The sequence below is a fragment of the Delphinus delphis genome, chromosome 11, assembly GCF_949987515.2.
Source record: "Delphinus delphis chromosome 11, mDelDel1.2, whole genome shotgun sequence".
Taxonomy (NCBI): domain Eukaryota; kingdom Metazoa; phylum Chordata; class Mammalia; order Artiodactyla; family Delphinidae; genus Delphinus; species Delphinus delphis.
Window position 1 is genome coordinate 72043880 of NC_082693.1, and position 26569 is coordinate 72070448.

The 26569-nt window shown below is 36.6% G+C and overlaps 1 protein-coding gene across 4 annotated transcripts in view; it reads right to left on the reverse strand.

Moving 5' to 3' along the window:
* ATP2B1 (ATPase plasma membrane Ca2+ transporting 1) overlaps positions 1 to 26569 on the reverse strand; it is a 132503-nt gene that overhangs the window by 23542 nt on the left and 82392 nt on the right. For all 4 annotated transcript variants that reach the window (XM_060025345.1, XM_060025344.1, XM_060025342.1 and 1 more), the window contains exons 4-15: positions 24521 to 24775; positions 24307 to 24432; positions 20621 to 20761; positions 18094 to 18132; positions 17177 to 17338; positions 15460 to 15674; positions 12819 to 13061; positions 10902 to 11143; positions 8094 to 8331; positions 2784 to 2963; positions 2057 to 2144; positions 1344 to 1450 (exon numbers count right to left, since the gene is read on the reverse strand). In XM_060025345.1, the coding sequence (XP_059881328.1) occupies positions 1344 to 1450; positions 2057 to 2144; positions 2784 to 2963; positions 8094 to 8331; positions 10902 to 11143; positions 12819 to 13061; positions 15460 to 15674; positions 17177 to 17338; positions 18094 to 18132; positions 20621 to 20761; positions 24307 to 24432; positions 24521 to 24775 (2036 nt within the window). The remainder of the gene's footprint in view (positions 1 to 1343; positions 1451 to 2056; positions 2145 to 2783; positions 2964 to 8093; positions 8332 to 10901; positions 11144 to 12818; positions 13062 to 15459; positions 15675 to 17176; positions 17339 to 18093; positions 18133 to 20620; positions 20762 to 24306; positions 24433 to 24520; positions 24776 to 26569) is intronic.

Consider the following 26569-nt stretch of genomic DNA (forward strand, 5'->3'; position numbering starts at 1 on the left):
AGCCAAAGGAAAAGCCCTTAAATATTCCTTATCCCTTCAGCTTCTTCTCCCAGCTCTTCAGAAGTTCACACCAATGCACTGCTTACCATAATAAGTTTGGGATAGGGCAGGGTGGGAATCTTTGGGTTCACAGCTATTGGTTGAGGGTACTTTACCCATATCACTTCCTTCTTCCATCTCCCTCACTCCTGTTAAAAGGCATCTACCATGGTGGTGGTTCTGCTAAACCCCTATTTTAGCAGCAAAATACCAGGGGGACAAATTATGCAAATAAACATTGGTACACATAAATATTCTCCTTTCTGAAACACTTGGGGACACACTGTGTTTGAGAATTCAAAGTCTCTCATGCTTTAGAAAGATAATGTGGCACATACCTTCTATCACAAATTCTCCCAGATAGGGTTACCATCCCATAAAAACACATTAATATCTCTACAATGACTATGAATGTTCATATTAAGTGGGACAAATAACATCCTCATATCATTCAGAATATTTTTTGCAACCAAATGATTCTGCTGTAAATTTAGGAAAAAAAATGTCAGTTTTCAGATTTTTGGATTTGAGAATTGTGATTATGAACCTGTATTTTCCAAAAATGAAATAAATCAAATTAAATAAAATACTTAAATTTTCTATGGCACTGAAAGTACAAAGATTCATTCCAACACTGAAAAATTAGAAGGACTGGATTCAAAGATATAACAATCTAATTTCAATTATTAAACATTTATGTAGCATATGTATTTTATGATACCTATCTTACAGTAAACACTTCATCAGTATTATGGCTACAGTATAAAGAAAATAATAATGAAATGCTAAAATTTCCTAGCACTTTTAATAATCAAATATAAATTGAGAACTTCGGTGGGGTACAGATCTTTTTTTTCAATCAAAAAAGATTACAAAAAAAAAGATTACATCTATTATACATGAAATGATTACTATTAAAAGTTACTCTTAAGACATTTTCAGTTGAGTGGAAGATTCTTAATCATATTCTTAATTTAAATACATATAACTGTTCTAAGCCTGTCTCCTATTTAAGAGGACTGCTGTAAGGTTTAGATGAGATGACAGACATTTATATATTTTACAGAGTACAAGGTAAATGTATGATATTATTATAACTGTTCAAAAGAAGTCACGTCATATTCCAGCATCAAATAAAGGTATTATATAAACTAATTAGACTTATAAACCAATTTAGGCTTACATATTATCCCTCAAGCTACTCTTGAGGGACAGTGTCTAAAATCAACACTAATTTAGTAACAAACAAACAAAACCCAGCCAGTAAATTACATCTGAATATTTGAATTATGTTAAGTTCCTACCATCGCAAATCCAACATCAGCTTTCTTTAATGCTGGGCCATCATTTGTACCATCACCAGTTACAGCTACAACCTGGCGTTGTTCTGAGACAGTGCTGTCAATTATACCTGAAATAAAAGTAAGTATTTATGCTGTAAAAACAATCTGTTTAATTAATAAAGTGATTCTGCAGAATATGCTAGCTAGCCAGTTTTACAGACTCTAAGTTAAAAATAGGGGCTTCCTGGTGGCGCAGTGGTTGAGAGTCTGCCTGCCGATGCAAGCGACACGGGTTCGTGCCCTGGTCCGGGAAGATCCCACATGCCGCGGAGCGGCTGGGCCCGTGAGCCATGGCCGCTGAGCCTGCGCGTCCGGAGCCTGTGCTCCGCAACGGGAGAGGCCACAACAGCGAGAGGCCCGCGTACCGCAAAAAAAAAAAAAAAAAAAAAAAAAAGAAAAAGTTAAAAATAAATAATTAAACACAGAGAAATGGAAACTGCTGAGATGTTGGGCAAGGAACAACTCCAGAAATTGTTGTATTAGGAGTTATATCCTGTTTTAATCACTGAAGATAAACACAATCCACCTAAGGTATCGAAAGGAAATGTATTTAGATTTTATTGGAGAAGATGATATCCACAATTCAATCTAATATTCAGCATCTATTACTATTTTAGGAAGCAGAACGCATTTCTCTATTAAGAAATTGCGGAGTAATTGTAAAATCTACTCACCTTTAACCAGTGTATGTTTGTCAGTAGGAGATGACCTTGCAAGCACTCGGAGCTTTGGCCAAATCTTGTCTATCCGCTCTTGCTCAATCTATAAATTTTTGTCAAAGTTAAAACGTGCCCAAGCCTAGTTTTCTAATTCCAAGTTAGCGACCTAGCATTTGTATCAGTGGTTCTTAAAGTGTGGTGGACAGACCAGCGGCATCAGCAACTCCTGAGAACTTGTTAGAAACAGAAATTGCCGAGCGAGACCCAAGGCCTATCTTATAAGACACTCTGAGGTGGGGCCTAGTAATCAGCATTTTAAAAAGCTCTCTAGTCACTCTAATGCAGAACCGCTGTTATATATATCATTACAAGCTCAAATTCTAACCATCTCCCCACTGCCTATGAAAATGGAAACTCCTCAGCGTTAAGTAGTGCAGGGTTTGGGGTCCCCTAAAATATGTTCCATAGCAACTTTTCCAAACTCATCTCCCATTACTCGCTTACACATATTGTACTTCTTGGGCCCAGACTGAAAAAATGAAGCGCTCACTCCCTTTAGGACAAATTTCTTTATCACTTGTCCCCTTTATTTCCTAAAATGCTACTGTTTTGCTTCGTGGGGTGAGGGCTGCACTGATCCAGGTGCGATGCCTAACATGTAGTGCATATTCAAGATGTATCTGTCCAATGAAATTCCTAATATACTAAAAACATATCAACTTAAACAATAAAAAACACTTACCTCTCCTTTTTCATTTCGTATTCTTCTGTTGAAATCTTTACCTTCTAGGCATAGGAAATCTTCCCCAGGATGTAAAATACCACATTTGGTAGCAATAGCCCGAGCAGTATTAATATTGTCACCAGTGACCATCCTCACAGTAATTCCAGCCCTCTGACATTTCTTTATTGCATCTGGCACCTGGTTAATGTGGAAAAAAATTCACATGATGAAAGAAAATTAGTATTTCCAGGGTGGGGAAAAATCCCACCGAACAAATATACATTGCCTTATAGTCCCACAAATGACAACTTTAATTACACCTCAAGATATTATTTCTTGAAGTAGTCCCAAAAATCTCTTCTTTCCCCTTCCACTGCCACAGTCCTAGTTCAGGCTTCACTTTCAGTTATCATCTGACTTAAGTTGCTTACATTATTTATTTGCCAAAGGCTTTTTAAAGTGCCTTTTCCCCCTAGCAACCATTAGGCAATTCTTTCCTGGTTGGCTTTCCACCATTCTGGTTTTACTGCCCAGACCACACCAGAGTAAAATGTTGGTGTTCTTTGGGGTTAAGGGAGGCTCACTTGCTTTTCCCCATTCTTGATCTTTTAAGGGTTATCTTACCTATTCTGGAACCTCCAACTACTAGGTACATGCTAATAACTTTCAGACCTACATATTTTCCCCAGCTCATTGTGAGAGCTGGATTCCTAGCTCCATCAGAAAAGTAGACATCAGAATTTGGGTGTCTAAAAGGGAAACGATGTTTTCTAACTAAGAGAAACCTGAAGATTATCTGATATCTTCAATCTCCTTACCCTATACATCCTTAAGGGCCAGTGAGTCCTGCGATTCTACCTCAAACCTTCCCTGTACCTGGTCTCCGATGTTTGTTGCCTGAGCTACTGCAATAGCTTTTTTTAATTGGCATCCCTGTGTTTATGTTCATTTCCCCTTTAAAACATCTGATATACCCGACAATACAGTTCTTTTTTTAATACAGTTTCTCAAAAATATATGATTCCTCAACTGTTACACTATAAACCACAAAGTTCTCAGTATAACAGAGTGTCACACTTGAGCTCCAGAATAGCTCCCTAGTAGATAAAAAACAAGGATTTATTATATAGCACAGGGAACTATATTCAATATCTTGTAATAACCTATAATGGAAAAGAATAAAAAAAAGAAAAATATATGTATAACTGAATCACTTTGTTGTACACCTGAAACTAACAAAATATTGTAAATTGACTATACTTCAATTAAAAAAATACAACATGACCAAATATTGCACTATTGAGCACCCTTACGCTTAAAAAAAAATTCATTGTTTAGGTGAAATGCAAATTTAATTGGGTGTCCTGTATTTTATCTGGAAACCCTACTCTCGATCTAACTACCAGTTCACAGGAAATAGAAGGAATGCAATTGGCAAAATCTATTATAGAATGCAGAATACTCTCCAGGACACATGTCCTTCTACAAATAATTTCCAAAGAAACAATAGTTTACTTGCTAATTGAAAGAAAAAAACAATTTGTTCTTTGACAGAGAAATTGCAAGAATGGAAAAGGGAGGAAACCTATAGATCCTTTAGATTAAAAGAGACTTGAGAGTCATGGCAATAAATTTAATGTGTGGATTTTGGATCCCGATTTGAATAAACATTTGTGACACAATTTAGGAAATTTTAAAAATAATGAATATTTAGGAATTATTGTTGTAAGTTTTAAGTATCATGGTTGTGTTTCACAAAAGAATTTTAAAAAAAAGAGTAGTTTCCTAGATTTATCTAAAATTTTTTTCTTCTATACACAGCTTGATAGACGAATAATCAATATATTATTTTTGTGCCTCTGCTTCTGTAATTCTCTTTGCCTAGAAAATCCTTTCCTGTTCTTCTCTAACCAGAAAATCCATGTCGGTCCTACTAGAACAGAGGTCGCAAATGCAAATACAGGGCCGTGCAGGTAACAGAAATGAGGAAAAAACACTGAAAGTGACAAATCCAAGACAATCCTAATAGAAGAGCACTCAGCTCTAGTCTGTTTTTTTTTTATCACAGTGGAAATGTTGACAGAATCTATCATTTCAAGAGAAAGCAGAAACCCAGATTTGTGTGTACTCTCTCAAACCTGATGTTTTAAACACACACACACACACACACACACACACACAGTCCACAGATAACTTGATTGAAGGCTAACTTTGGCCTACACGCTGTTTGTGACTTCTATTGTAAACCGTGTAAATGTAACATCTCTGGGAGCTTTCATGGCCTACCTAGACAGAACTGTGCTTTCATATTATACATCCCTCTATTGTTTAAAAAAATCAATATTTGATTTTGAAAACGCTGGTCTGCTGTATAAATGTATTTCTCACTTCTCATTTGAGATAGAAAGTAACCCAGATTTGTCCATCTTAGCACTCACTGGGTGGTACCCTGAGATCATTTGGAATAGGAAACAATGACTAAGAGGCAGAAACTGGTCTTGGTTAAAGCTATGTGGCAAATAATATTTAAGAAAGTAAACTAAATTTATTAATAGTCCACTAACCACCAAATACTTCCACTTAAAATTTACAAACTACCTCCACTTTTACAGATAAACTGAAGAGAAGCCAAGCATCTTGTTTAACTATCTATGCATATACAATAAAGCTGGATTTATTCTAGATATCTAATTAATCAAGATTCTCTACATCAGAACTGTACAATCCAGAAGACCCACTTGGGTCCTATTAGATTGTCTCATTTTAGTATGAAAGCACGCATCTCATTTTGTGATACTGAAGAAATTAATTGCCACTTACATGTTTTAAAAAAGATAAAACTGTCCATCAACCTCAGTGCTAAGAACACAAAATGAGCAATACATTTTCCAAAGGACAAAAGTTGAAAACATCCTGATTTAGTATTATATTTAGATAAGATTTAAGCCATAAATCAATGTATAAAACTTCGAATGGTTTTCCTTTGACCAAAGGTTGGCAAACATGATCCACCTGGACGTTTCATAAGCATTTGAAACTCCAGAATCCCAAACTTGATCTCTAAATAGGCAGCTTCATCTGACTCTCTTATTACATTGGTAATACCATCTACCAGCCACTCAGTTATGCAAGTTGGAGACTAATTCCCCACTCCTCCAGAAAAGATCTAATTGTAGAGATATCTCAGTCCTATGCTTACTGCTCTAGCTACACACTTTCCTCAAGAGATCTCCTTTAGCTTCATATGTGAATTCTCCAGCCTACTTCACTTTCAGGCTTCTAGGTTCAAGTGCCTGCTTGACATATAATTGGACGTTTCAGAGATCGCAACAATGTTAAAAGGAGTATATCCAAACCCAACATATTCATTCCTATTGGTTCTACCTCTATTTACTTTAAAATCATACCTTTCTTTCCATCTTCCCTGCCACAATTGTAGTTCTAAGCCATGGTCATCTCTTGCCTGGGATCACTGCAATAATCTCATTGGGTTCCCTGCTTCTACTCCTCTTTTTAATTCATTTCTTACATAGTACCCCAAATACTATTTTAACAACATGAATCATGTCACTTCCCAGCCTGAATTTCTTCAACGACTTCCCAGTGAATTTCAGAATAAAATTCAGAGCCCTTATTGCCTAGTTAGGCCAAAGATAATCTCGTCTGCTTCTTCTTGTCCAAACTTACAGCCACGCTGGCCTCCTTTCCACCTCTGAAAATCTAAATACTTTCTCACCTCAAGGATCCTGTATTTTTTGTGCCATTTTTCTGGAATACTGTTCTTGCAGCTATTTACATGGCTGGCTCACTTTTAGCCATCAGAACTCAACTCAAATGTTGTATCTTCAGAGATCCTTAATGTGGTCTCTGTTATCTTTATTTTACCACCCTGTGCATATCCTTTATAGCCCTTATCACACTTGTAATAGTCATATCTGATGCTCCCCTGCTACCCCACGCCAATTAGAATATAAGGCCTATGAGGGCAGGGACCAAGTCTTATTCCTCACAGGATGTGTCTTCACTTGGCATACTGCCTATGTACTTATCACTTTAAATGTTTATCTGTTGTGTTACCTCTCTAGAGTATAAGTTTCATAATTATTTTGTTTAGTGCAGTATTTCCAGTTCCTAGAAGAGTGCCTGGCACTACACACTGGATGTTGAATCAATTAGTTGATGATAGCCACTGAACAAAAGCTATTTTTGCCTTTGTGCTTTTATTCATGTTGCTTCTTTGCTCACAAGGTGCTTACCGCTCACTCTCTCTCTTGGTCTAGCCAATACCTCTTCAACCTTTGAGACTCAAATCAGGTAATTAACCTCTAGGAAGTCTTACTTGACCCCTCTCATGGTTAACATAACACAGTGTGGTCTTTTAATCACATGTATTTTATACAGAGCTGGGTTTGAACACACTAGCTCTAATGTCTAGAGCTAACCTCTATACATCTCAATTTTTTTTCAACTTTCAAATAAGTAATAATACTTATAACTCAGAGGTGACTATTAAATGAAATAATACATGTAAAGCACTTGGCATAATATGTGGCACACAGTAAGAATGCAATAAAAAGATATAATTACTTTAGAAGGTTGGGGGCTCATGTTCTGTGCTCATATAACATGCTCTGCATATGTATCTAACTATGTACTAACATCCTGGTTATAATTATGTGTTTGTCCATCCCTGCCCAGGACAGTGACTTCTTTGAGGCCAGGAACCAGATCTCAAAAATCTTTATGTCTCCAGTATCTTAGCATAGCTGCTGGTACACAGCAGTTGCTCAATAAACTTAAAAAAAAAAAAAAAGATTTAAAGAAGAAAAGCAAAGTCTAGAGCTGCAGACTGTCCAGTATGGTAGCAAGATGTTTAAATATAAATTGAAAAAAAATATTTTTTAATTCAGTTTTTCAGTTGCACTAGCTGCACCTTAAAATCTCAGTAGTCACATGTGGCTAGTAGCTATGATATGGAACAACACGGAACAATTCTATGGTTGCAGAAAGCCCTATTGGACAGTGCTGGACTACAGACCATGAAAACAAATAACTTAATGGCATTTACTATGTAATTTAATATAAATATCAATTGAAAAAACCTACCCAGTTCAAGGCACTGGTTATGCTATAAACATACAGGATCCCAAAGAGAAGTTATCTAATTAAAAACCATAAACAGGTAGCACATGCATCACAAGCACTATTATTTCACTTATCTTGGATTCACATAGGAGAGAAATAAAATCACAAACACTAAGAAGTTTACTAGAAAACTGGTTACAGTTAGTGCCTTCTGCACATGCAGAACACAGAATGTTTCACCACCTCAGGTCTCACAGGATCTTCAATCCCCACAACAGCAATGCATGTAAGGCCGGTGACAATATCATTTTCATTATCCCATTCTGGTTCTGGTTCTCCTGCTGGGAAATCTCTGAATGCAAGACATATGGTTCTCAAGCCTTCTGATGCCATCGGTTCAATCACAGTTTTTACAATATCATCACGGTCCCTTGGTCTGAATACTTTTGCCTCACCATTAGCACTCAAGATTTTGAAACACCTATAAGGAAACGTTGAATCCAAACATCAATAATTAACAAAAATAATGGTTAATGCCATTTAAGTGAACTGGAAGGGCTAGAATCATGGAATCTGATTATCTGGAATTCAGAGAATTACATATGTTGTGTTTTTACAGACTTAAATCATATTCACTTTTCACCCTCCCCTTTATAAAATACAGTTCTCTTTTTATGGTTCTCACTTGACCATTCTCCATTCAAGTTACTTTAGACACTTCTCTTTTGGAAATGCAGGGCTTCTAAATTTTCACAAAAAACCCTAGTGGCAGAGAAGAATAAACTATATGCCTGTCCATTTTGGTGCAGAATTAGACATTAATTAACACAAAATTTCCAGATACTTCCTTCTTTTAAAGTAAAAAGCCACGTTCAAACAACCCTTACCTGAGATGCTGTTTCATCACCTATATTGCTTTAACCATGAAAGAAAAAAAATAACTTACTGTTAAAATAAGCACTCTATTAGAATTAGAGAGATAAAGCCAAAATAGTTTTAGTTTCAGTGAAACTAACTACCACTCTTTAACTGTGTAGTAAATAAAAGTTACACGGTATACTTCCCTATTTAAAGTTTATTTTTTCACATTGCCTCTTTATGTTCCTCTCCCTTGGTGATGCCACCGCCTCCTGCTTCTAGGCAGGTGATTCCCAAATTCCCATCTTCTGTTTTGATCGTTTTCCAAAGCTTTCCACTCTGACAGTCTACTCAGATGTTGTACCGTACCTTAAATTTACTGCATACAAGACTAAAGGCTGTCTCCTCACTGCCCATTGAACAGACATCAACATTACTGCCAATAATTTCAATGTTTAAGTTTAAACTCTCACCTGAATACTTCCTTTCTCCTCATCACCTATATAGTATTAGCTCCTAAGTCCTATGTATTTGTCCTCTGACCAGTCTTCCGAATGTTTCCTCTCCTTTCTATTCCCCCTGCTACTCTACTGCCTTCTTCTGGCTCTTACTTCAAGCCAGAGCTACTGTACTAGGCTTTTAAATGATATTGGTCTCCAGTCCATCCTTCCCTCCAACCCTCCAACCCACCTTATTCCCTGATGCAAGAATTATCCTCAGTCCCACAGCTATGCTCATTCTGCTACCTGATGAAAAAAATTCTTCAGCTGCATTATCTGGCCTACTTAACTGTTTTAACTACTCAGGCTAACATTTAAGAGACTCCACAACAAAAAGAGTGGAAAGTGTTATTGTATACTTAATATACTCCATGTTGGATGTTTTACAGGCATTATTTTATCTCAGTGTCTTAGAATTGGTGGTCATCATCCTCTTTTTCAGTGAAGGAAAATGGAAGCCAAAGGAAGAATCTTCCCAGCATCCCAAAACTACTTAGTTGCAGAAGAGCCAAAGCCTGATTTGGTTTTGATTGAAAAATCTCCCCCATACCATCTACCTGCTTCCCAGCAAGCCATGATGCAAGATTTCTAACATTTCACAGAAATCAGATAACCAAGCATATGTAAAGGGAAGAAAGATGTCCTGTGTGCCACAAAAGCCCATCATCACTCAGCTGCACTGTATGACTATTAGCTATTCCCCCAATATGGTCTGCATATTCCCACTTCCTTCCCTCCAATGTGGCTTCCTTCAACTTGATCTTACTTCATACCGAAACCTATCTTAAATGCTACACCCTTCATAGTATGACCTCTCGTCTTAAAACTTTGTGTACATCTGTCATATTCTGCATTTTCATGTATTTTCTCTTAAATCTGTTAGATTATGATCTGACAAGTGTTCATTAAGATAACACTGGATTATAATCCACATATAAGCTAATTAAAATTGGAAATATTTTAAATATTACAATTTCAAGTGAGTTCTAATTTTCCAAAAATGCTCTTAATTAAAAAAAAGATTTCTGCTTCTCTACTGGAATTAAAAAAAAAAATCAAAATAATTTCAACACCTGTAATAAAAAATAAGCATTAGGGAAATTATACATAAACATGTGATGTCAAAATTGAGGCGACTGGTGTGTATAAGGACAGTACAAAAGAAAAGATTACCACTCAAAATGACAGCAGATATTTAAATACGACGCTGCAGCAGCATAAATATGATAAAACCTCACTCTGATATAAAAGGATTCTCAAGATCTAGTTTTAATGCTTTGCTGTTCTAAAAACTAATATATAATTCATTCATCACTATCTACAATGCAGTGTTGAAGACATAAACTGCAGTTTTTCTTCCCAGAAGGCTTTTATTTTTCATGATCCTACATAACAATGGAGTCAACACGTTTAAGAACAAATATCAATGTTCACTTCATTAAACCTACCAGATTGAATGTAATGGGCTTATTTTCCCTGTAGCAAAATACTAAGAAATAAAAGAAGCTGGAGTATGAAAATGACAGAATACCCTGGGCAAAAGAGCAATACCATTAAAATATACTAAAAAAACTCCAAGGTCCTAGCAAATGCCTGATATTCACAAAAAGAAAATAGCAACAATATTAACATAGTAGATATTTCATAAAGCAACTATAGTTAGCAATTATTCATCTAAGCATTTTACTCTTACTTTTTCAGAATTATCTCAGATGCACCCTTGCTGAATATTCGATAACTTCCATCTGAATTTTTCAGGACAGTACTCATGGACTTTCTAACAGAATTGAAGGTGTAGACTTTGTACAGTGCTTCTTCTGGTATTTCATTTCTAACATCCTGATAATCCCGTTTTAAATCCAAAAGAAGTCCCAACAAGGCACATTCAGTTTTATTACCAACATGACGCGGTAATCCACCCTCTTTCTCTGGTGGCTATAAGAAAAAAAGGTTTAGAAGCTAGTATCATCTTGTTTCTCTACGACAGTTTAATTTATAATGTAAAACAGAACGAGACATTCTAAAACAAAATTATACAGAAATTATATAGAAAACTTCTATTAGTTTTAGCATTTCAAAGAGGGACATAGAAAAAGTAAGGTAGAAAGAAGCTCTGGAGCAAAGATGACATGGATTCCAATCTCAGCCCTGCAAGTTACTAGCTATGTGAACTTTTGGCAAATTACCCAACTGCTGTGGTCCTTGGCTTCAGCATCTGGAAAATAGGAGCTCTTATGACCCAAGAATTAAACAAGAAATGTAACTTTTAAAGTTGGTTCCTGACACATATGGGACTTAAGAAATTTTAATTCCTTTCCTTTTCTCTTGTTTTCACTGAATGTTTACATTAAATAATTCAAAATTAAATCTACTTTACCGATTTTTATGGCTTAAAAGTATAAGCATTAAAATGAAGCACTGTTGACTTAAATATATATAAAAACTTTATTTCCTTCATAGTGTCTTCACAAATACCTTCTTATGTAATCATCACAACAGTATTAAGGGCAGATGTAACCATCTTTACTTAACAATTGAAGAAAGAAGAAACTAACACACCGCTGTAAAGCAATTATACTCCAACAGAGATGTTAAAAAAAAACAACTGAAGAAAGTAAAGCTTAGACTTTCAGCTAAGGCAAAGCTAGATCTAGAATCAAGATCTCATAACTTTCCAGTCCAATAATCCAATTCACGAAATACTAATTTTGTTTATGGTCTTCACCCACAAATCACTAGAACACGTATCAGCCAAACAATTTCATGCTTTATGTTATAAATAAGACTTTTAAAACTTGCGAAGTTAAAAATATTTTATTCTAAGGTAGTACAAGTCTAGAATTACTTTATTCAGTTAGTCCCAAAAGGTTTAAGGATCACCTTATAGGTAGGATCTACTGAGAAACCAAACAGAGCATATAGCAAGCATATGTAAAACATATTGTTTTAAGTTGAAATCTAGTTTCAAAATCTTCTCTAGTAAATTGAGTTAACTTTCTATAGTAAGATAGACTAGTCTTTCACAAAATGAGCAAAGTAAAAATTTAAAATTAAGGACTTATTCTGGTTGTTAGGCTCAAGAGTTTCTAAACGCAGGAAATTCAAAATACAGGAGAAGGGGGCTTCCCTGGTGGCGCAGTGGTTGAGAGTCTGCCTGCCGATGCAGGGGACGCGGGTTCGTGCCCCGGTCCGGGGGGATCCCACATGCCGCGGAGCGGCTGGGTCCGTGAGCCATGGCCGCTGAGCCTGCGCGTCCGGAGCCTGTGCTCCGCAACGGGAGAGGCCACAGCAGTGAGAGGCCCGCGTACCGCAAAATACAGGAGAAGAAAAATACAAATAAACAGAATGTATATGTTGATCAACAGATCTTACTAGTAACACAAATTGTATCAAAAGAAAAATTAAATACAGTATATGGATATATGCCTTTTAAAAACAACACAATTCACCTCTTCAATTTATAAATAGTAATGATAGAGCTTAAAAGCTACATACAGTCAAATCATCACAAATTGAAAAATTAATTTTCATATATAAATTTTCATATACAAATTAATTATATTAATTTATTATTAAAATAATTAATAAAATATTATTAAAGAAAGCTTACCAATATTTTTGATGTATAAGCACAATTCACAGAAAGTCCTGTTACAAGGTAGGACAAAATATTTGGTGGAATAGCTTCTGGTTCAGGAATCTTTTTATAATGCTTTTCATTTATGTAAGCTTGAACAACTGTCATTCTGTTCATTGTCAATGTTCCTGTTTTATCTGAACAAATAGCTGTAGCATTTCCCATGGTTTCACAAGCATCCAGATGCCTCACTAAATTATTATCTTTCATCATTTTCTACAGTGACCAAAAAAAAGTAGTTAAGCTACATATAAAACCAATGACCTCATTATATTAAAATGATTATAAACTGCTTTAAAATCAGAACTAAAACTCCCAACTTTACATGGATACACAGTATAAAGCACCGATTTAATACTGGAAGAATTTAGTATATTTCACCTATTCAAATAAGCTAAACAGAGTACCAGCTTTCCATGGTTTCAATCATTTCCCCACTACATAACATAATCTAGTAAATGAATACAGATACCTGCACCCAATGCAAATCATGTTGACTATATGCTTCCAACACTTCTGTGAAGTGTCCTCAAAGTACAAGAGCTATAATAATTTGTACTCTAAGTACAGAGGTACTTACAGCCATGTAAGAGTATATAACACGTAAGGATTAAGTCTCCTTATTAAGTGGAAAACAAAACATTCTAGTATCAGTCACCAAGAAAAAAGTAGCTTATCAGTTAAATATAGAGTTTGTGGGCATGTAGCTGCCTGACTTTTTTTTTTTCCTTTTGACTCTGATAGACTGAGGTAACATAACAAAACCAGAAAGGATCATTTTTATCTTTTCCATATGTTGGTACACTTGGTCTTCTCATCCTCAGGATCACCCCTTCCTCTTATTTACAAGAAAAAGATAGTTTCTAAAAAAACCAAGAGTTTCACTGTAGCTCCAAAAAGTATTTAGGTTAAAATGCTTGATAACTCATTCTTAAAACATACCTGGAATGGGTTAAAACCTGTAAAGAGTTATTTTACAAAGTATGTTCTGTGACTATTAATATGCAAGATACTGCAAGAAACTGATTCCTTGAAGAAATAAATATGGGGAAGGAAGATTACTGTGATTTACATTAATACTGAACATTAAAATAAGGAAGTTCGGCAGTAAAGAAAATGTGTTCAGTTTTGCCAAACACTAACAGAGGAGCCGTAAGGACCACACCTCAATGAAAAGAAATGTGACTGATAACATTTGGGCTAAAATAAACATTTAATAAAAACTTAAAGAAAAATGCTCTTATTTATTTTCTATGAAAGGACTGCAAATCAATCCTGCCTATATCTTTTTGATCAATTGAAAAATTAATATCATTAATGACTATTCAAAGTGAACTAACGACTGTATTGATAAAATGACTGATTTTACCCATGTGTCTAAAACTTATATTTACCCCAATTATTTCTAATTATTTTAAAACATCAAATAGATGATTACACTGTATTTCATTACCACTTTGACACATTTACCATTTTACTTTTGAAATAAAAGATGTGAAATGCCTGAAAATAAACTCGAACAGTAAGCGAAAAATATTCTTATCATGACACATCTGTTGAAAATTCTTGGGAACACTGAATATAAGAGTGCTGGAGCAGAAACTATGACCAATTACTTTGTGTTGCTCTCTGTCAGCAATACTACTTAAGGAGAAATATTAATTAATATTAGAAAATTGATAAGAGCAGCATTCTTTCATCAGGTATAATTCTACATGTGAAGCCACCTTTTCCATATAAGATATAAAATTGATTAAAAAGTAGATTAATAATCTTCAAACAGAATATTCCTTTAGGTAACCAGCAGCTAGCAGAGCCACTGAAGCTCATTTTTTCGGCATTCTACCAAGAACAAGGAGTTAGCTACTGTAAATGGAGTGGTCAGAGAAGGTGACATGTGAAGAGACCTGAGTAAAGTTAGACAGCTGATGATTCAAAGGAAGGAACACATGGGTCCTGAAGTGAGAACAGGGTTGGGGTATTTGAGAAACAGCAGGAAGGCTGGTGAGGCTGGACCAGAGGGGGAGAGAGAGAGAGGTGGGAGATGAACACTAGAGGAAAGCAAAGGCCAGATGGAGCAGGGCCCTGCAGGCCATAGCAAGAAGCCTTGGATTTCATTCTGACAAGAAGCCACTGGAGGGTTTTACAAAAGGAAACAAGATGATCTGAATTATTTTTTAGAAACATGAGTCTACCATGTGAAGGCAGGACCGTGGGGTCAGGAGGGTCCAAGTGTAGAAACAAGGAGGCCTTAGACGGTTGGATTCAAGTAAACCTCTCTGCTCTTGTACCACAGGCAAATGACAAACATGCTTACTTCAATGTTATAGATTGGAAACAGGAGGGGACAGGACAACATAACTATCATATGAGGAAATTTAATCTAGAACCTTCCCCAGCAGAGTTATGCTTAGCTTTGTGTCAAGTCTGCCATCCCAGGAATGTATAGGTCTCGATGCAGAGATCTTCAACTGGGGGGGAGGAGAAGGCAATCAATGACAGCGCTAAAGAAAACAGTGTAAATTTATGGAAATCCCCTAGTTCCAGAGCCCAAGAGAAAAGAGCAACCAGTTGTACATTTTCTACACCAGCTGAGACTTTCTTTTCTACTTACCTTGACTGAATAAGCCAGTGAGATAGTGACTGCGAGTGGAAGACCTTCTGGCACGGCTACCACTAAAACCGTAACTCCAATAATGAAGAACTTCACAAAATACTGTATGTAAATCGGTGTGCACTCAGCAAGCCACGGTCTCTTCTGAACCCAGAATGTATCAATTACAAAATATAATACGAGAATGATAACTGTGATGGCAGACATCAACAAACCTACATAAAAAGAAGGAAAATGTAATTATTAAATATTCTAGACACAATTCATTGTCAGTTACATATTAGCCACTGGAAGAATTACAACTACTTTGGTGATATTTATTTTAATTTCGCTGAGAAACTGTTACATCCTTTTTTGTGCTTAACTCATCACTTGACATTATCAGATTTAATTTCTGCTTCCAAGTACAGTCCCGAAACCCAGGAGAAGTGGGAAAAAAGTGTTTATGATTCTTTTCTAGACTTAATTGTATCTTCAGTCTTCTACTAAAGCCAAGACAAAATAATAAGCAATGACAAGGAAATACCAAAAGCTTAGTATAAGCTGGTGCTCTACACATTGGCAAGCTGCTTTAATGACAAAAGAGAAGTTGATAAGAACCTGACCAATGGGGAGACCTGGAATTAAATACCGAACCCCATGTTCTTTACAAAAAAAACACAAATTACCAAAATTACTTAATTTTTTTCATCTATACTTACTGCTTTATTAACTTAGCAAACCAACAGTTAATCATATATTACAAATCATTTACACCTTTCTGTTTTGTGGGATATTTAGCCCCTTATAAATGAGTATTACAAAATAAGGCATGTCCACCTATCTGGGTCTAAAAATCCAATTCAATGTCTACTAAAATACCATCACCATCTTAAATCCACCCTTTTCCCCAACACTGTATGAGTCAGTATTACCATTTGGCTACATACTATCAAAAGCAAATATTTGCTATTAGATAATAAGCTTTTTGAGGACGGAAGCAAAAATTAACTTTTTCCAGCACAGTCCTAGGAAGTAACAGAATGATGCAATGTAAGTGACTTTAATAGTGTAGTCTGATTTAGCCCACACGTGTTCTTTCATAAAGATACTATTGAAGGGCATGCTATGTTTTTAGCTAAAGCTCTGTTTTATTTCCTCTGAAGAGGAGTTCTGTTAACAGGTGTTTTCTAGTGATGGTTGTAATTTATAACGTCAGCCTCACCAGGATGATCCATTCTAACTCTAACTAATCCATTCAATTTAACTATAACTTTTAGAAAAACACACACCTAATTTTTTTTTTCATTGTCAGAACAAAGATAAGAAAATGTGTGGTGAAATTTCTTTTTATTAAAATATAGCTGGGTAATCTTTACGGAGTAACCTCTCTGCTAAGCCCTCTATTGCCCCCAGAAATTCAGAGAGGAGCGTGCGGGCTTGTGAATTGGGCAGCCTTAGGTGCTAATCCTAACCTGACCACTTATTTATTAGCTAGTTGACAGAGGACACTCCCTCTACATAAAATGAGGATAACAGTTCCCAAGCTGCAAAATATTATGAGGATCCACAGTAACTCAAAGGCCTAGTACATTGTAGATAAAACTGAAAATATTTTCATCTCCTCTTCCACTCACAAAGCAATGATTTCCAGTCTTAAGTGTGTCAAAGATGATTTTTAAATAGAAAGGCAGCATATTTTAAAACAAAACATCTTATTTTCTCGTATATATCATACCTGCTTTGCCAATCTGAACAGCCAGCTTTGTTAGTTTCCCTTGTAAAACAGATTTTTCCTTTTTTGGCAAATTTGCTTTCTTTTTGTCTTTTTCATCACCATCTCCACCTTCTTCACTCTTCAAAGGCTGCATTTCCATGGCTGCACCATCCTGGGCTTTTGCTACATTGAAGAGCAAATATAACTTCACTACGTTTTAAAGGCACACGTAACTGTTAACATTTTCAAGCAATTTTGGGGGAAAAAAATCAATTTCTTATAGAAACACAAAAATTTAAACATTTAGCTTCCTGTGTAAGTCTGTGCCTACCCAGAGAAAATAAGACAATTAGTGACACTAGGTTTTGAAACTCTGTACCAGATTTGAGAATGTTGAGCTAGGAAATAGGGATGAGGCATAAGAAGAAATACAGGGTCCTAAAAGAGCTAAATACCAAATCATTTTTCTTCCTGTGTGTTGTGTTAGATAATGAGACTCATTCCAAACACCATAAATCCCTCCCTCATAAGTTATGACCATAATGTAGAACATTATGTAGGACCACACATATAGAGAAATGCACATATGCTTACAGACTATTAAATAGCTGCAAAAAAAATTTACATTTTATATTTTGTTTCTTTTGCATTTTTGCTAGCAATCATATTGTAACCAATGATAAATACTGAAATGCTTAAGTTTAAAGTTACCTACATCTGGACCTTTCTAAGCTTACTAACACAGGTCATAATTAAAGTCTTATTAACATTGTAAAGGCAGCATGAGTCAGGCACTGACAAAAGAGACATTCACCCAAGTAATACAGATTGTTAATCTTCCGTATACATCCTACTTTTGGATGAATACAGTACACAAGAGATGTATTTGTGGATACAATGAGAACAAGCTAAGTGTACTTTTATCCTCCTGAATTTACCTTTGTTGCGATTCTCAATAGCTCCGTCTTGTTTCTTATCTGTAGGAACAAAATGGGAATTAAAGCTTTCCAAAAGAAATGAATACAGCCATGTTAAATTATGCAAAGGTAGCTCACATTTCTATAACAGAACTGTTACACAATGGGGGGTGTGTGTGTGTGTGTGTGTGTACAGATTAGAAAGCATTTGGCCCATAATGACCTTCTGGCTCTATCGCTCCCTAGGTCTTAACCATGGGGGGACACTCTAAAATAATTTGGGGCATCTATACTTAGTTGATTTCTCCATAAGACTTTACTCTTTTTTATGCTGCAATACACCCACATATGGTACAAGAGGTTTTCAAACTAAATACAGATATAAGCCTAAGAATGTGGAAAAGGGAAGGGGTAGAGGGAGGAAGGAATGTCATAGGAAGACAACAGGCACACAGGAGAACTCTGATGGGAATGAGAACCAAACTGGTATGTATAAAAGACAGGGGAGACAAGCAAGTAAAACTAGAATATGAAGGTACAAAATAAGACAGTAAAACTACTAGTTAAGGTAATCCCCCAATTCACTTAGATTTGGAGGAAAACAGAAAGATGAGAATGTCTAATGTAAAAAGTAATCACGGAGGGAATGGGTCTATTGTTTGGAGTAGGGAGTATAATATTAAAAATGACGAAGAGGAAAGAGAACCACTCAGCCTATTCTTCTTTCAACTTCTCTATCAAGGAGACCTACCTTCAAACTGGAAAACGTGGAACAAATATGGTCAAAGAGGAACAGATGCTCAAGACAGGTGAGGAGACAGAATACCTAGGTACTCTGAATGAGCTCAATTTTGGAAAGAGACCAAACATTCACATTCCAGATTATGAAGGCAACTGAGACAGATTACCCTGGATTATATTAATATATAATATCAATTTATTCAGGGGAATGGTAAAAGAGATGAAGTCCACAGATGGAAAAACGGTGTCTCCATTCCACACACACACACACACACACACACACACTCACTCTCACTGTCTCTCTCTCTCTCTCATCAAGAATCAAAAACAGCAGTCAGTTAGATGTTAATTCCTGGGAATACTCTTGACTGGATTAATAAAAATAGGTATATAAGATCTTAGGAAAAAAAGGTGCTTGTTGGAAAAGAAACTGTAGGGTCAACAGGAACAAGGTCATGATGTGAACTTCCCTTTCTTTTTTTAATAGGGTCTGTTGACTTTAGTCTCCTGTAAATTAGGATGCAACACAATATATGGTGAAGAGCACACACTTTTGAGTCAGACAAGTGGGTCTGATCTGCCACTAATTAGATCTTCGACTTGGAGCAAGTTATGCAACCTCCATAAGCCTCAGTTTACTTGTCAGCAAAAAGATAGTCTTTTCTGTATGGTTGTAAGGATTATTGAGATAACGCATATAAAGCGGTCCAGAAATGGTATCAGCACTACGCACTGGACCCTTAGGGCAGCACGTGGAGGGCTGCTGCGAGGAGTGGGACAGGAAAAACCTACAGCGTGGGGCCTGCCTCCCTTGCTGGCAGCCAGAACCCTTCGAACATAGTTCTCTTTGAAATCAAGATTTCACAGCTCAAGACAAAACCCAAAAACCGAACCAAAACACCTAAATATTAAAAACACTGCTGTAGATATAGCAAGCCAAGATTTTAGTAAGGCATTTATTTTATAAGATCTCAAAATACTTACATGTGTGAGAGAAATATGGACTTACTAGCCCAAGTAAAATTAAATGAATCTAAGCGGTTAAACCACAGTAAAGTGCTATTGCCCTAAAGGGAAAAACTCTGGAGTAAAGGGTGAGGAGGGCTTTTTTAAAAAGGGGACATACTCCGCAACTAAGTGATCCTGAGCTATTTCCCCATGTATAACAGCTTCTTATAAGATCCTTGTGGATAAACTATGGTTATCAAGTTTGCTGATAACAGATCCCCCTTGGAGGGACAGCAGATACAATGGATCAAGACTAAAATTTTAAAACCTTGATATCGAATGATGGGCTGAATATAACAACGCAAACACATGAGGTGTCAAAGTGAAGCATTGATCTTATGTCTAAAAACCAAGTACATAAGTACAGACTGGGAAATGTTGAGTAGTAGAAAACTTGAAAAAGATGAAAAGCTCAATGAGGCCAAAAAGTGATATGGTTGACAAGGAAAGCTCCTACTGAAGTAGCAAAAAAATAAGCAAAGGAAGTGGGAGTTTAATTCATTTTGCTGGTCAAATGACAGGGAGATTTTAAAGTATTCAAGGAGATGCTGAATACATCTGGCTATGGTAAAGCAGGATTGATATCTTCTTTCATAAAGCCCTCCTCGGACTACTAAGTCTTAAAAAAAAAAATTCCCCCTCCATCAACTCTACCTCTTGAAAGTACTATGTTGGGTAACTAATTTTGTAGAACTCTTCATTTCAAAATCTGATGAAACAGGTATTTTTTGGATGAGTTCTTACAATCTAGCTGCCGTATTTCCAAATACCAATTCTTATAGCATATTGCTACCCTTACTTTTCTTTTCCTTTTTCTTCTCATCTTTCTTCTCTTCCTCTTCACCTCCAGCTCCAAGTAAGGTAAAGATAATTCCAGTTTGAGAATTTATACCCACAGCAGTAACTACCATTCTTCCAGAGCCTTCCATTACATGAGTACCTACAACAACAGAAAATGTGTTTTTAAAATTCAACAACACATTAAAATAAAACCAAGATTCTTGTGCTTAAGGTTTTAAGTCTGTAATAAGTCATCTGAGTTCAAAGCTCACTCTACCAGTCATTTATCATGTGATACTGGGCAAACTGTAACATCTCAATTACTAGTCCATAAACGTGGATAATAGTACCTACACTCTGTAAAAATGAGACGCAAATTAAGTCTGTAAGTGTAAAGTGTTTGGCACATTGCCTGGAATTTTAGGGGTTCAATGAATGTTCAATATTTAAATTATAACTGTATTATTATTATTAGGTACAATTCACTTATAAAGAAATGTGCTTACAACAAAAAGGATCACACAGCAACAACTGACATATTCCTAAGCCAACCATACCACCTTTCCCTAACCCAGGCTTTCATGCCAGCCCACCTAGATCACTGCAACAGCAGCCTAGCTAGTTTCTGTCTTTCCAGTTCATCCTGAAATAGGTTTACCCTTCCTAAGATGTGATTTTATCATAAGCCTCTCATGACTCCAAAACTTCTGACCCTCACTGACTACTGGATAAAGTTCAAAGTCTTCACATGGAGACCAAACAACACTCCCAACTTTTTCATCCATTAGCCTAACATAAAACTCCATTACAAAAAGCTGGGGAGCAGAGATGGGAACACTGACTGAATTCTGACTGTCCCTCACAACAGTCTTGCAAGCAGCAGGCATTATTATTCTTATTTCCTAGAAACTTGCCCAATGTTACACAACTATTAAGTGACAAGGCAGATTCAATCCAGCTCTGTCAGAGCACAGAGGGCATATTCTTCTTATATATAATGTCACTAAGGTTGCTCACAACTCTCCAACCTGTACGACCACACCTCTACATCTTTCCCTCACTCATTAGAAGGCTTCCCACCTCTCTAATATTTTTGTGAATTTTAAGTAACTTTCAAAACTTAACTCTTTTTAATATACTCAATAAAGTCTTCTTTATAGTTATCACTTATTTATTTGATCTCCTAGTTTACAACCACCTGGAGGGCAGGGTCTGTAGCACATACTATACCATCCAGTGTACCAAAACAATGTTTAATGGTAATTTGCAAAATGAGATCGTAAAGCATATGTACTTACTCCAGTACTTAAAAATTTATATTTGGCTGTTAATTACTAAGTAATTTATCCAACATGAATTTTTTTTGGCCTTTGATTTTCCTGCTTTAAAAAATCTATATTCTGACTATTTCACTAATTATTAGCTTCTTTGCCAGTAAAAATGCAAGGGAAACAAGAAATTAAATTAAGGACAGTGAAACAATATTTACTGAGCAAGGACTAAATGTAAAAGACAGTTTGTTTCTTTTAACAATTCTAGCTTTCAGCAAATTTCAGTTTTTTATGTTCTGTTCTTCTCGACCACAGGTAATCAAATGTTGGCAGGTAATATGCTCAGGCAAAGTAAACAGTTTTTGTTCTGGTCATATCCCTACCGCTAACTGAATAACTGCTTTTAAACATCTAAATTTAAAAAGCCAAGAACAGCAGTGAGAGATGGCATCATGAGAATAAATTTAAAAATAAATGCATTTCATGTTTTCAGTACATTTTTGGAAGAGGGAAATAAATGCAGAAAAACTTTCCCACCCGTACTGTGATAAGGAACTCCAGAAAGTTATTTCAGTCTTTTCTTAAACATGGAAAATTTATAGAGTCCTCTTGGTATACTTGGTGTGTCGGGAACCTGAGTCTACAAAAACTTACCAGCCATCTCTGTTAAAACAGAAAAGGACCAAGGTTCCGTTAAAGGATGTCATTCTGAAGAGCTAAGCACTGTGTGAATAAGCTAGATGTACATCAAAGCCCATGAAGTATACATGGCAAAAAGGCAAGAGGAGACTACCTCAGTTCACCAAATACTGTGGCCTGGTCAGTCTGTGGCAGTTAGGTATGACCAGCTAGCTTCCCTCTCCTTTGGGAAAAATCACAGATTTTACTTGGCGAACATTAACCACAGTTTCTTAGAAGTATGGCAAGGAATAAGTAAAATAAGTATACATTAAACTTAACTACATTATATATCCAAGATATTTCTATTTGGAATGAATTTCAAGCAGAGCAATATAAAGAAAAATTCAAATAGAGTAGGAATGTTCTTAGTAGTGCAGGATACTGAAGGTATACAAATCCCAAGATTTTTTCAAAGAAACAAAAGTCTATATTAAAATGAAACTTTCCCCCTATTTATAATGCTGTTTATAAATGTATATACATGAAATTACTCTGACTTGTAGTGGTGGGACGTTTTACAATAAGCCTTTTGGCACATATTTACAAATCTTAAAAAGGTAATAGTTAAGCTTAAGTATGTGCCCCGAAGTTGTGATTCTAACTTAACTGACCCTTGTCACACGTTTGACTTTGGTTTCAGTAAAACCATGTCCAACCAATTAGAATATAAAGTTCACAGAGAAGTGAAAAAGTATAGCTGCCAAGTTATTAAATATTTAAATAAGCAGAATCTCCTTCCAATGTAGGAAATGTTAGCATTCCATTAACATCTGAAAATAATAATTAAAGACAAATTGGCAACATTTTCTTACTCCAAATGCTAGTATAACTCAATCTAAAAATCTATTCAAACCAAATGTCTTACAAGCAATTTTGTAAATTCTATAAAGAACACTAGAAAATTAAGAGTAGGAAACTGAAAATCAAAAGCTAAGGAACTGGTATAATTTTGGAGACAAGTTGTGGTACTCTGGTTTCCTTTCATGTAGCATCTTAGAAGGCAGCTTGTAATTTTTTTCATTATCCCTTCCGTTTCATTTCCAATTAACCTTAGGTCTAGCTATCAACAGTTAAGCTGTTGTAAAAGCCTCCTAGGTAGACACCCACCTCCCCTTTTCAGACAGCACCCTCACTACACAAAGCCTTAGATTTTCAGAACATGTCTTAACCGTGTGCAAATTCAGTTCTGTCTAGTAGATGTGGTACTACTCCTGGACCTATTTATTATTAATCATATTACCTTAGATAAAGAGTTAATGTCTCAGACTCATTCCTCAGTAGTTAAATAAGAAAGCAAGATTAGGTTAACTTTAAGGATTTTATGAGTTTTTTTTTTTTTAATCCTGTCCTTTGTAGGCCATCATAGAGAATTCATTAATTTGCTTTAAACACACAATCATTCTTTAATTTTATATTACAATAGCCCTTAAGAATAAATGTAAAACAGATCAATTTAACAGAGATCATTAGGCTTATACTTTAGTTTTATCATTATACTAACATTAACACCGACTCTCAAATCTCTTCATTTTTTTGGACTCGGGTTCCTCATTTGTAAAATACAGTTCTGGATTTAAAGATCTCTAACGTCTCTGCTGACTTACAAAAGAAAGTCTCTAAAGTTTATAAGGGTAGAAGCTAACATAAAATACAGAATCCTCTTCACATTTACTGGCTCTTTGGGGAACTGTCTGCTGACAGTGGTATATAGTTGCGGAGGAGGAAAAAGTTCAGTTATAAAAGAAATTTGTACCTGATAAAAGTAAGGGATCCTTATCTAAAGACTTCTTAACATGATCAGATTCACCAGTCAATGAGCTTTCATCAATTTTAAGATCATTGCCTTGAATAAGTATGCCATCAGCGGGAAGAAGATCACCTAAAACAAAATAAAGGTATGCTAAACTGTGAACAAGATTACAATAACATCACATCATGTGTAAGATGCACTGCCCTTTTTTACTTACCATATTTCACTTGAGCAATATCTCCAACTGTAATGTCAGCTACAGGTATCTGAATGACCTGACCACCCCTGATGACTGTGAACTTCTGTTCTTGTTCAATTCGACTCTGCAAACCTCTGAACTGTTTTTCCTTACTCCAGTCATTGAAAGCTGTTACTAATACTACACACACTACTGACAAGAGGATTGCAGCTCCTTCAATCCAACCAGTTTCACCTTCACCTTCTTCCTCTCCAACAGAAACGTCTCCACAAACTATTTGGAAAGAAAGAAAATGCTGATCAAAAAAGATTCTGAATTGATGGCAACAGATATGTAATTATAATGTTTCTAGGTCCCGTTAACTTTGCTTACAGCTCTAAACACTTTATTGATTCAAAGCATTCCATAATGATGATGCTGCTTACTCTGTTAATTTCAAGTTCCCTGCCTCTGAGGATTCTCATCTTTAGGGTAGGGAGGCAGTCTAGGGTACCTGTTAAGAGTGAGGACACTGGGGAAGATTAAATCTCGACCCTAAGGCAAGTTACTTATTTTTGAGACTCAGTTTCTTCATCTGTCAAATTAGGAGACCACCACTTACTGCAGGGTTGTTGAGAGAATTAAATGCGAAGACACTTGTAAAGAAGGCAGAGCAGAGGCTGAGACATCCTTCACACGCAACCAATAGTTAATGCTATTACTACATACAGTAGGCAAGTCATACACGGAAAGTGAAGTATTGTGTGTTTACCCATGAACCATGCTTATTTACCATATCAGTTTCACTGGAGTATGATAAAAGCTTGACTTTCATAACATAAAAATTTAAGCAAAGTGCTACTCATTCATTCAACTATTTGAGCACCTACTTTAGGCGCCAACTCTGTTTTCAAAGCTAAGGATGTAACAGTGAATAAGACGTATAAGCTCCTTCTCCTCAGGGAACCTATACTCAGATTGGTAGGTGTGAATGAGATATGAAAAAATCAGATAATAAAACCCAAGTAATTAACTTCAGATATCGTAAGTGCCATGAAGAAAATAAAATATGGTGATGTGCTAGCAAATGAAAAAAGAGGGCTAACTGTGGTTGGGTGAACAGAGAAGACCCCTCTGAGGTGTCCATGACATTTGAGCTAGGAGCCAAATGATATGAGTGAATTAGCCATATAGACTTAAGGGAAGAGGATTCCGGAGAGAGATTAAAGTCAGCACAGAGGCTCTATGGCAGAAAAGACTTTAGAAAAAGATAGAGGTGGGGACAAAAGAAACCTCAAAACTGTAGGGCCAGTAATGGTGAAGAATGAACAAGGACGGTACTTTTTGAACCTTGGGCTGTAATCTATTTGTGAGTCTAAAATCAATTCAGACCTTCAAGATGGTGGAGGAATAGGACATGGAGATCACCTTCCTCGACACAAATACATCAGAAATACATCTACACGTGGAACAACTCCTACAGAACACCTACTGAATGCTGGCATAAGACCTCAGACTTCCCAAAACGCAAGAAACTCCCCACGTACCGGGGTAGGGCAAAAGAAGAAACAGAGACAAAAGACTAGGGGCGGGATCTGCACCAGTGGGAGGGAGCTGTGAAGGAGGAAAGGTTTCCACACACTAGGAAGCCCCTTCGCGGGCAGAGACGGCGGGTGGCGGAGGGAGAAAGCTTCGGAGCTGCGCAGGAGAGTGCAGCAACAGGGGTGCAGGGGTCAAAGCGGAGAGATTCCCGCACAGAGGATCGGTGCCGATCAGCACTCACCAGACCGAGAGGCTTGTCTGCTCACCGGCCGGGGCGGGTGGGGACTGGGAGCTGAGGCTCGGGCTTCTTCAGAGGTCAGATCCCAGGGAGAGGACTGGGGTTGGCTGCGTGAACACAGCCTGAAGGGGCTAATGTGCCACAGCTAGCCGGGAGGGAGTCCGGGAAAAAGCCTGGACCTGCCCAAGAGGCGAGAGACCATTGTTTCCGGGTGCGCGAGGAGAGGAGATTCAGAGCACCGCCTAAACGAGCTCCAGAGACGGGCGCGAGCTGCGGCTATCAGCGTGGAGCCCAAGAGACGTGCATGA